The sequence below is a fragment of the Pholcus phalangioides genome, unplaced genomic scaffold (genome assembly GCF_987345545.1).
Source record: "Pholcus phalangioides strain wild (caught in Gottingen) unplaced genomic scaffold, Ppha-v1.0 ptg000011l_1, whole genome shotgun sequence".
NCBI classification, from domain to species: domain Eukaryota; kingdom Metazoa; phylum Arthropoda; class Arachnida; order Araneae; family Pholcidae; genus Pholcus; species Pholcus phalangioides.
In genome coordinates this window covers 43,767,618-43,780,159 of record NW_028301604.1, presented here as the reverse complement: position 1 = coordinate 43,780,159, position 12,542 = coordinate 43,767,618, and the positions used below count along the sequence as shown (strand labels likewise).

At 39.2% G+C, this 12,542-nt stretch overlaps 1 protein-coding gene across 3 annotated transcripts in view; it reads left to right on the top strand.

Annotated features, from left to right (window-relative positions):
- LOC149080456 (uncharacterized) overlaps window positions 1–12,542 on the top strand; it is a 1,573,269-nt gene that overhangs the window by 1,169,069 nt on the left and 391,658 nt on the right. For all 3 annotated transcript variants that reach the window (XM_089239569.1, XM_089239571.1, XM_089239572.1), the window contains one exon: window positions 1,089–1,196. In XM_089239569.1, coding sequence (XP_089095695.1) covers window positions 1,089–1,196 — 108 coding nt within the window. The remainder of the gene's footprint in view (window positions 1–1,088; window positions 1,197–12,542) is intronic.

Here is a 12,542-nt window from a genome sequence, read left to right as displayed (position 1 = left end):
CGGATAATTTTTTTTTTCAAATATTCAAGGATCATCTCTATTAAACAAGATTTCTGGTATCCGAATTAGCTCAGAATTAATTTCATCTGATTGACCGAGATCCTTATTTTATTCATATTATTTTGCCTAACTGTTGTCAAAACGTCGCAAAGAAAAACGTTGAACACTTTCACACAGGGATAAAAAAAATTGAATTTATACGGATATATACCTACTTTGACTTTAAAAGCTGGGAAAAGCATTTATTGAATACATACGGAGGAATTTATATTTTTGCACATTGTTTTGTCCGGTTAACAGTGAGCTTTAATTTTTATCGAGCAAAAGAGAAGGAAGTAGCAAGTAAGATTCGAGTGGAACATTCTCAAATAATAATTCCTTATATGCTTTTGATATTCTGCTCTCTTTTCATCTGCAAAGTTTTCATTTATTTGTACAATTGCACTTGAAATATACTGTGTTAATATAATTTTTTTTAACATGATAATGTGCATCAGAATTCTTTACAATGTTTATTAATATAACACGTTATTCAGTCTGGCCCTCAAACTTTTCTTTTTTGCGTACGGTATTTTTGACGCGGGTAGCCGGCACATATGTTCAAATTTACTGTCAGAAACAGCTAATTAATTAGTTGCAACATAAGTTGTTGCAAAGCAATTTTTAAAAAGAGTGTGTTGCTTATTGAAAAAATATAATTTTTGTAAATATAAATTTTAATTTAGTTTTAATTTTTAATTAATTTTAATTTCAATTTTTACTTAAATTTAATTTTAAGTGAAAATTAAATTTAATCTTAATTAATTTTAATGTTAAATAAATTTTAATTTTGAATTAATTTAAAGTTTTAAATAATTTTAATTCTTAATTAATTTTTTTATATGTAAAATACTTTTAGCGCCTACGGACATTAGGTTGGGCCTTACCGCGAGCAACACTTCCACTTTAAAAAAATTGCACATCACCCTGGATCCGCACCTGGTCTGACGTAACTAAAATCGCTTTTGTACTTTGTAAAAATTGCGTTGGAATTGTACTTTGCAAAACTGCTTGTTTGTATCAGTAACAATATGAAATCACTCATATAGGGACTTGCTGGCATACTTGGTCTACCGGGTCCAGTAGGGGAACGAGGATTTTCAGGATCGCCAGGCATGCAGGGACAACTCGGACCTTCCGGCTCAGTTGGAAAAAGAGTGAGTTTTGTTTTTAAATTTCATAAATTCCACATGGTAGCTCAAAAATTGGAATGAAAATGAACGTTTATTGTTTTGTTTTTCTTACTGAAATGCGCTGATTCTTTGGTTAGGCTTATGCCACGCAAACGTTACTTCAGGTACGTGATTTTTCGCTCACGCTTTGGCGGATGAAGATTTAACTGGAGTCGCCAGACGATCGCAAAGCACTTTCAGACGGGAGATTTTCTCTTATTATGAAATCGTTCCTATGGGTGTGAACATAGTGCGTCCGTACTTCCGATTCTGGAAACCCGCGTCGTCTCCGATTGGTTAAAAATCCGAATTTCAAGCTAAAAAAGTAGAAATTCAGATTTTTAACCAATTGGAGACGACGCGGGTTTCCGTAATCGGAAATACGGACTCACTATATTCACATCCTGACCCAAAAACAGCGCTCGTGTATGGCGACTGCTTGTGCGTTGCGGGGATAATCGCGCTCGTCTTACGTTGACCTAAATACCACTAGTGTCCAGACGTAGTATTTAATCATTTCTGTTCACAAATCATGGTCTTGACTATTTGGTACGGTGGTCTCAAATACGTTGGGGTTCTTTTAACTGTCTTGCCTTTTTCTAATTTTTTAAATATAATTTAAGGCCTATTTTAACAAAGTTCAGCTAGAGTGCATATCGAGAATATGTACCAGTTGATACTGATTATGTTGCTTAGCATATGGATCAAGGTGTACCATTCAAAATTTGAGTTTTTCTATAGTCAAAGTACGAATTGTAATACGTTAATGAAAGCAATATTTCCTTGAAGCGTAAGAATGATCAGCAAAGTTCGAGAAACAGGTTTGTTACTGATGATAATGAACTGTTTCAGTATATCGGGCTTTTAACATTGTCGAAAAATTATAGTGATGCTGATTCTAGAACAGTGGAATAATGCAGTATAGCCAAGATCCATTAATCTAATTATAAATTATTAAAATTTGAGAAAAGTTTCGTAATAGTAGTTTATCTAGAAAAGGAAATTTTTTTCAGTGAGTGTAAAAGTGGACGAGGTGACCTGTCATTGTTTACTGATAGAAGAAAGACATTAAATAAAGTGATAAGGGGTAGTAAAAAAGAAGCTGAATCTAGGTTGGCAGATAACATTGGCTCTGACCCAAAATCATTTTTTAGATATGTCAGTAATGGATGTAAGAGGACAGTTGGATGACAACCCGTCTAGGGTAGAGAGAAATGTAGGCATGTGTAGTACTTTCAATGAATTTTTCGCGTCGGTTTTTTATAGAGAAAATGATATTCAATGCACGGGAGTTGCATGGGGTAATAAAATCCTCAACGATATTTAAGTAGAGAAGACGTGGTAGTCCTAAATTTTCTAAAAAATGTATGTGCAAGCAAAGCACCAGGAACAGATCCCAGGCTCCTCAGAGAATATGAACCAATTCCAACGGATTAGAAGCTTGCTAATGTTGTTCCGATATTTAAAAAGGGTAGTAGAGAAGCTATGTGTCCAATTATCGTCCAGTGATTTTGACGAACTCCCTCACGAAAATTTTGGAAATTATTAACAAAATGCAGTTTGTGAAGTGGTTAGACGAGAATAATGTATTGTCGGATAATCAGCATGGGTTCAGAAAGGGGAAGTTATGTGTGACTAACCTCCTTTGCTTCTATGATCCAGTGACGAAGGCTTTGGGAAATGTAGATGTTTTTTACCTTAATTTCCAGAAGGCATTCGATCGGGTCCAACATGGTAAACTCTTTGAGCGTTTACACGAGATTGGGATTGGGAGCAACTTGCTGAATTGGACAGAATCGTGGTTTATCGATAAACTCGATCAGTTTATCGATGGGATTGCTAGCAAAGAGGTAATCGGGAATCAAAGCGATAGGGAGTTGCCCCAGACCTACTTAAACAGTATTGCAGCATGGGCAAATGAATGGAGCATGACGTTTAGCGTTAACAAGTGCATGGTCGCTCATTTCGGTTCGAACAACGCACGATTCTATTACGGGTCTCACTATCCCGGATGCAACTAGGGTCATCGATTTGGGAATTCTAATTGACGAGCGGCTTAGGTTTTCTGAACATTGTTCAGCGGTAGTCAAAAAAATCGAATAGAATGTTTGGTCTCATTTGCAAAAGGTCTCATCGCGTTCTCCTAAAGTCATTCTTCCACTTTTCCGAGGCTTAGTTCGTCCTGGACTGGAGTATGCTCTAAGATTTTGGAGACCATACCTACAGATTGACACAGACTTGGTTGAAGGGGCGCAGAGAAGACCTACGCGTGTCCTTATTGGCACACGGGGTTTGAATTATGCAAACACCAAACATGGCCCCCGCTCTGTCCCTTGTGGGATATAAGCAGGCTACCTTGCGGCTGGGTCATGCTGGAAAAAAGAAAAAGCCCCGCTAGCCACCAAGACCACTGGCCGACCTCCAACCACCGCAAAGGACCACAAGCACTAACACCAAACATGGACCAGCTCTGAAGCAGATTACCTAGCGGCTGGGCCATGCTGGAAAAACTCCCTTGATGTCCGGACCCGGCAGGCATCCCCGGCCCGTAAGCCACAGGCCCCAACCCCACTGAGGCCCTCCCATCGCCTCCGACTCACTGTAGTCACACCCCCAAAGTCCCCGGAAACCCTCGCCAAGGAGCCCGGGCGGATCGCCCGCAAGAGGACAACGAAAACATCCTGAGCCATCCGCCTTCATCACTATACTCTGTCCCCAACCATCAGCCAATCTGCAACACCAACTTCTCTCATCTTGTCTTCTGTTGGAAGGGTTTTTTCATAGGTCCGAATCTGAAAATAGGACATGAAAAACAGGATACATGTAAAAATTCAGGTCCAATGAACTATAAATATGTAAGTGGGAATTATCGATATTGATCAATTGCTTGTATTAATAATATCACAAGACTGAAGGAGCCGGGGGGGGGGGGAATTTTCTTTGCCAGTTACAGACGATCAAGTCCGGAGAAATTACAAAGTTCACTTGAATATACAAAGTTCAGTTGCGCGCTAGTGGATTCACCGGCGATATACATTCGAACACATGAATATATTGATGAATAACAATAATTATGGCGTTTCGTATAGCAGTTGAGAAAGTGTATACAGGTTGGTAACTATCGACAGCCCAGTAATTACACACGTGATTCCTTGTGAAAAACTAATACGGAAAAGTGTTTTCCGTGACAAAGTGTGATCGGACCCATAATTTATGAGTTATAACGCTTTAAAAATTGATGACGTCACTTAAAAAGTGACTCGTCGCTGAGGGTATCGTCCCAAGGGATTGGAAACTTGCTAATGTTGTTCCGATATTTAAGAAGGGTAGTAGAGAAGCCTGAATTGAACTGTGTCCAATTAACGTCCAGTGAGTTTAACGAGTTCCCTCTCGAAAATTTTGGAACTTATCATCAAAAGGCAGTTTGTGAAGTGGATAGACGAGAATAATGTATTGTCGGATAATCAGCATGGGTTTAGGAAGGAGAAGTCTTGTGTAACTAAGCTCCTTTGCTTCTATGATCACGTGACTAAGGCTTTGAGTAAGGGTAAAAAATGTAGATGCTGCTTACCTTGATTTCCAGAAGGCATTCGATCGGGTCCAACATGGTAAACTCTTGAGGCGTTCTTTTACACGAGATTGGAATTGAGGGCAACTTGCTAAATTGGATAGAATCGTGGTTAAGAGATAGGACACAACAAGTTATAGGGAATGGGGAATTCTCTCGTTAGACAGGCGTCTCAAGAAGAACTCCACTTGGCCCCAAAATTTTTTTCGCTGTTTATCGATAAACTAGATCAGGGGATCCATGGGATTGCTAGCAAATTCGCAGATGACGTGAATATAATGGGGGTAGTCGGGAATCAAAACGATAGGGAGTTGCTCCAGAATAATAACTTAAATAGGATTGGAGCATGAGCACATAAATGCAGCATGATGTTTAGCGTTGACAAGTGCATGGTCACTCATTTTGGTTCTAACAATTCACGTTTTTTCTCTTACGAGTTGATTGACGTCACTATCCGGGATGCAACTAGGATGCAAAAAAAACCGTTCCCGGCAGGGACGGTTTTTTCTCCCCAGCGCGACCCAACCCGCAAGGGTAAAAGGCTTATATCCCTGGAGAGACAGAGCCTGGGCCGTCACTGGTTTGTCGGATGCAACTAGGGTGACCGATTTGGGAATTCTCATTGACGAGCGGCTTAGGTTTTCTTAACATTGTTCATCGGTGATAAAATAATCGAATAGAATGATTGGCTTTATTTTCAAAAAGGTCTTTTCGCGTTTTCCTAAAGTCATTCTTCCGCTTTCCTGAGGTTTAGTTCGTCTTTGACTGGAGTATGCTGTAAGGTTTTGGAGACCATACCTACAGAGGGACGACATAGACTTGGTTGAAGGGGTACAGAGAAGAGCATGTCCTTATTGGCACACAGGGCTTGAGTTATGCACACACCAAACATGACCCCCGCTCTGTCCCTTGTGGGATATAAGCAGGTCACCTTACGGATACTTCACCAAAGACCAACTCTGGCCATATCACTATATTGCAATTTACTGCCATTAATGAGAAGGGTTGGGAATTAAGGCGCTCTCTATCGGTACTCGCCTCAAGTTCGTTAGGAAAAATATCTTATCTATATCCTCCTTCGGATTTGAACCCGGGACCGTGACAACAACCTTCACGGTGGTAGACGAGAATCTTACCACCATGCCACTCGCACCCGAGCTCCCCTTACGGCTGGGCCATGCTGGGAAAAAAAGAACGAGAAAGACCCGCCAGCCACCAAGACCACGGGCCGAACACCAGCCAGCATCGCGCCATCGGACCTCCGAACCACGCAAAGGCCCTCAAACACTAACACCAAACATGGCCCCCGCTCTGAAGCAGATTACCTTGCGGTTACCCCAAAGCCCCCGGAAACCCCCGCCGGCCGCCAAGGAGCACGGGCGGACCAACCGCCTTCACTTCGCCATCGAGCCCCCAACCCACACAAGAGACCAACGAAAACATCCCGAGCCATCCGCCTTCATCACCTTCCCCCCCCCCCTACTGCAACACCAACTCCTCTCATTTTGTCCTCTGTTGGAAGGGTTTTTTCATAGGCCCGAATCTGAAAATAGAACATGAAAAAGAAAAAAAAAAAAGATACATGTACAAATTCAGGTTCAATGAACTATAAATGTGTAAGTGGGAATTATCGATATTGACCATTACTGGTATCAACAATATCACAAGAACTGAAGAAGCTGAATTGCCAGTTAGAGACATATTTAGATTTGGATATTATAGTCCCAATGATGATTTCAAGTCCGGAGAAATTTCAAAGTTCACTTGAATATATAAAGTTCAGTTGTGCAATGTTAGATTCACCGGTGGTATACATTCGAATACATGAATATATTGATGAATAACAATAATTATGGCATTTCGTATGCCAGTTGAGTATGATATATATTATAAATAATGTTCCAAGAACTGGTGTAATAATAATAACAGATTATTTATTACTTTAAATTGGAGATACATAAATTAAGCACTGGAGTGAAAATTCCCAAACCGCTTACTCGCTGGAGACAAAGACGTTGTTTATAAAAGCGCCGTTGCCACTACATGATAGCAAAATAAACCCTCTTGGTTTTAGCCTTTTCAATGGTCAAGTATATTTATTGCAATACTCCCCCCAAAAAATGAAATACGTAAATATATATGATTGCAAAACTAGAAATTAATGTTCATAAATCAATCTTGAAGGCGTTCTTCGCTCACGTAATGGATATCGACGAGTCACTGGCACAGTACTTTTATCAGCAATATCATGATTCACCGCATCACTTTTTGTTGCACAGTTCTTATCAAGAGCAGACGAATTCACTCAACTGTCTTTGACATCTGACACAGGAGTATACTTGTCACAGCTAGATGAAGATTCGCTGTCATGACTGCGATTTGGAAGTGATGAATGATTAATGTCCTCATCAACATGAATATGTGTAATAGATCTTTCCCTTGCAATTTATTTCCTACGAATATCACGAATATCATATTCATTGCTATCAGTAGTCACTGGATTATAAGCATGATCTGGGAGTAACTGATCAAAGTGAGCAAGATATTTCTCCCTAGGGACGTTAACAATTCATGTCGCTTCCCTTGGGTTCTACCAAAGCCTCCTAGATACTAAATTAAATGTCGCACTGTTTTTAAATATCAAATTGACTTCTCAAGATATTTTAATTTATTCAAAATTATCCATTTATTTAATTGTGAAGAGTTTCAACTTTTGTTTTTTTAAATATTTGAAATAAAAAATTTTTCTTCAGATCTAAAAAATGAGCCCCAGTTATAGTTCTTAGGGTAATAAAAACTTTATCCCAAATTATTAAAATAAAAAAAAACTGTCAAACACACAAGTAAAGAAATTAAATTTAGTCACGTTATAAATCGGAAAATATCCACTCTTTAAATAAATTACGATAATACAGCAATTAAGTCTGCAAAAATAAAATTTCAGAAACATTGATTGAATCGTTTGAATAGCAACTTACCCTAATGTTCACAAGTCCTTCATCAGATGAATATCGAATTTCTCACAACTTCGCGTCTATTATTAAGACAAAATTCTACCAGCTGCGATATAAAATAACTTGAAGAATAAAAAAAGAACAAGTAAATTATTAATTAAACTATATATTAAAAACCATGAGAAATTCGAACTAAATATAGCGATATTTAATGAGCTCACGTGGCGAGAGCTCAGAGAAAAATCAAAACAGCCTCTCTTAGGACTCGGATTTTGACGTCACAGCCTCGGCGGAGTGATACATTACGGCTTGTCTCTCTAGGAGGCTTTGCCTCAAGGCTCTCTTCTCTCTTGCTGGTGGTTTAGGGCCCTTTCACACGGAGCGGATGCGGGTCCGGAAGAAGTTTTAACAATTTGTATATACGGAGCCTTCCAGACGATGCGGAATGCGCCCGCAACTTCGAAGTGTTTATGCGGGTCCGGATGGCGTCCACGTGTGTCAAAATCTAAGTGCCGACTCCGCATCACTATACTATATACAGGATGTAGCGTCCGCATCCGCACGTACAGGTTTTGTACATTAGGTTATATGGAGCTATTCACATGATGCGGGTACGGGTGGAATTCGTCCACATGTTTGGCTACTTTTAAAGATGATTTTGCATGGAATGTTTTTTTAATTATTTGACATAAATACCCTTAAAAATATCATATGAAGGTCCCTGTTCGTCAATAGGATGTACCCATATACGTCTATCCATCCGTTTCCTTCTGAGATAAAGGAGATATAGCTACTTAAACTGCCTTTTGCCCATACTTTACAATTTTATACAATAAAACCTGCCAACAACGGCCACTGATGGGACAAAAATTAGAGACGTTCAGTAATATTCATTACGCTAAATTTCATTTCACTAAATACTTTAATAACTTTAAATTTAATTAAAAAAATTCAATTTTTTTCTTTTTAAATTTTTAAAATTATTTAAAAAATATAAATATTTAAAACTATTTTGAATATTTATTTTTTTATTTTTAAATTTTTAACCTTTTAATTTTTTTAAACTTTTAAAACTAAATACTTTTATTAAACAACGTTATCCACGTAAGACGTTTACTCAGAGCTGGATAAAGACGTTTGAAGGCCCTAGTTTTGCTGTCCCCCACCCCCGACACCTACATATATATATTTTACACGATATTGAGTCTATAAACTAAAAAAAAGTGAAATTTTATATTTCAGAAGCAACTAATCTAAGGCCGGAATTACACTATGAAAGTTTAATAAAAGTGCTTGTCTAAAACTTGAAAAATACAACGAATAAGCTGATCGGTTACATTCAAGCTAACGCAACCGATCAGTTTATTGGTTGTATTTTTCACGTTTCATAAAAGGACTTTTACAAAACTTTTACAATGTAATCCTGGCCTAAAAGGATGGGATTTCACTCTAAAAGTTTCATTAAAGTTATTTTATAAAACTTGAAAAAACCAACCAATAAATTTATCGGTTACATTCGAGCACATGCAACCTATTAGTATATTGGTTGCATTTGTAAACGAATTACAGTACACTCAGTAACATCTGTTACGTAATTTATAATGTCATCAATCCTTACGGTTTCATCCTGAATCATTTCGACAAGATCAATTTCACTGAAAGCATTAAAACCTTCTCCGCCGATGCCATGTGCTAGCGTAACGATTTCTGTTGTTAATATTGATGTGTTTTCGGTTGCACTTCTATTAATGACACATTCCGGCCAGGCTGCTTTCCAGCATGCATTTAATGTGTGTTGTTTTATTTCAGTAATTGCTGCAGCAGCGTGATTTATGCAGTCCAATATCGAAAACTTTCTCCAAACTTCAGTCAAGGTTATTGCATTGTTTTCAAGTTTTTTCCAAAATGTATCTAAAAATTAACTTCGCGTAGTGTTTCTTAAAAGCTGCGATTATGTTTGTATAAGTCTTGTACTGGGTGGTAAAAATACTACTTTCACATTAGGGTGCTCTATACAAGGATGACCGGGTGCATTGCCAACAATTAGCAACACGTTAAAAGGAAGCCCCCATATCAGTCATATATTGTTTAACTTCTGGAACGAAGCAGCCGTTGAACCATGTTATAAAAACAGCTGTTGTGACCCATGCTTTTTTATTAGCCATGAAATGGACTGGAAGCTCAGCTACATTTTTGCCCTTTAGCACACGTGGGTGCAATGATCTATTTATAATAAGGGGTTCTAACATTCTCGCTCCAGATGCATTACTACACTGCTCAAAACAATTAGGGGAGCACATGGTTTTAACAAAATTACGCAAAGATGTATACCGATAAGTAACATAAAATGAATCATCCATAATTTAAAGCCTAGCAGGAAACGGAAGAAGAAAACTTCATATGCAAATCAAAGTTCATGACGTCAAAAACCAGAAAAAGGAGATAAGGGCAGAAATCGGGATGTTGCAGAAACGTCTGTTTTACTGCCGTAACTGTGAAATTCGATTGCGCAGTATTTTTTTTTTTGAGACAAGGTGACTTGAGGATGTCTCTACAACGTGATTTACCGGAATCCATGGCATGGCGTGTTATAGGCAGACTGGAATCCGGGAAAAACAACGTAGTGTCGCGGACGCTGTTGGAGTCGCCAGAAGTGTTGTTGCAAGGCTGTGGAATCGATTCCAAGAAACAGGAAATGTCAGACGTCGACCAGGGCAAGGTCGGCCACGCGCCACTACAGTAACTGATGACCGGTATGTACGGTTAACAGCCCGTCGAAACAGAACAGAGAATGCTACGCAGCTGCAGAGACGGTTGCTCTTGGCAACAGGACGAAGGGTGTCCAGCCAAACAGTACGTAATCGGCTTCATGAGGGAGGGCTCTATGCACGTAGGCCAATGGTCTGCATTCCGTTGACCCCACGCCACCGTGCGGCCCGAAGAAGATGGGCTGCTGAACATCGAGATTGGGAGCAACATGATTGGAGCCAAGTGCTGTTTACAGACGAGTCCCGATTCAGTCTGGAGTGTGACACCCGACGTGTTCTGGTATGGAGGGACAGGGACACTCGAAATAACCCCGCATTCGTTCGTGAAAGGTCACAATACAGACGAGCTGGTTGGATGGTATGGGGGAGAATCAGCATAGGCGGACGTACGGACCTGCATATCATTCGGAATGACACTTTGACGGCCCGAAGGTATGCAGACGAGATACTGCGACCTCATGTCATCCCTTACGCTGGAGACATTGGAGATTCCTTTGTTTTGCAGGATGATAATGCCCGACCGCATAGAGCTCGTCTGGTGGAGAACATGCTTGAAGCTGAAACAATACAAATACAAATACAACGCCACAACAGGCAAAATGCCCAACGAGGTGGCTGATAAGCCACCGTATGGAATGGCCAGCGTGCTTTCCTGACCTGAATCCAATCGAGCATGTTTGGGACATGCTCGGACGACGCATTGCTGCGTGACCAAGGCCGCCTGTTACTGTCCGAGACTTGCAGATTGCACTTCTTGAGGAGTGGAACAGTATTCCCCAAAGTCTGATCGATAACGTCATCGCATCCATGGCAAACAGGTGTGCAGCAGTCTTAGCTGTTCGAGGAGACCACATGCCCTATTAAAACTCATGCATCATGTCTAAACAGTACTTTTTTTTATCGTTTACATGTAACCAAATTGTTGCCCTAAATCATCTTTTCATGTTTTTTCCATATTTTCAAAGAATTAAAGCTTAATTCCAAATTTTTTTACGTCTTTTTTCTGTATTGCGCATTGATACGCGTGTACTATCCATTGTATGCCAATACGTGGCTGTCTCGCACAGTTTTCTTCACTTTTTTGCTTGCTTCCCTAATTGTTTTGAGCAGTGTACAAAGTAAGAATGTTACTTTATCTTTTGCACCTTTAAAACCACTTGCAGTTTTCTCGGACTTGGCGATGAACGTTCGACTAGGCATCTTCTTCCAAAACAACCCAGTTTCGTTAGCATTAAATACTTGATCCGGGCAATATCCACCATCTTCAATAATTTTTGCTAACACTTTAGAATAATTCTTAGCGGTTGTTTCATCAGCGGATGCAGCTTCGCACTTTATCTTCAGATTGTGAAGTGCGTGTCGTTGTAAAAACCCGACTAACCAGCCATTGCTTGCAGAAAAGTTCGGGCTTCCAATGTGAGACGATGAACTAGATGGCTCTAAATCCTTCAGCTGATTATAAAACCGTATAGCTTTCTGTTTAATTAATTCTCCGTCAATGGGGATTCGTTTTTGAGTTAATTCTTGAATCCACAATATGAGCGCCTTTTCCGTTTTCTCTATCAAAATATTTCTTGAATACGATGCTCGTTTAGCGCTTTCGTTTGTGGCACAATTACTAGATTTCTTTATTTCACCTGCACGTTTTTTTATGCCTCTTATAGTGGATTCACCTAATCCAAATTCTTTACCAAGAGCTGTGGATCCTTCACTTTCTGCTATTCGTTTTAAAATCGTACCCTTAGTTTGTAAGGAAATTGCCTTTCTCTTCGATTTGTTTTTGCCCTTATTCATTTTCAGGGATTATGTCGAAAAAATAAAATAAAAATCCTAAAAATTTATATCTAAATAGAAAAAATAATAAATTTACCTTCAATTTACGCTTTGAAATGAATCTTATTTTAATGGTCCAGGAATATGAAAGCACTTTAAAGGACGTCAAACGTCAATTAAATAATGCGATTATACATTATACTTCAATACATATGTAACGTAATTGGCTGACGCAATGTAATGTGATGAAATATCAAAAACCGAAAAA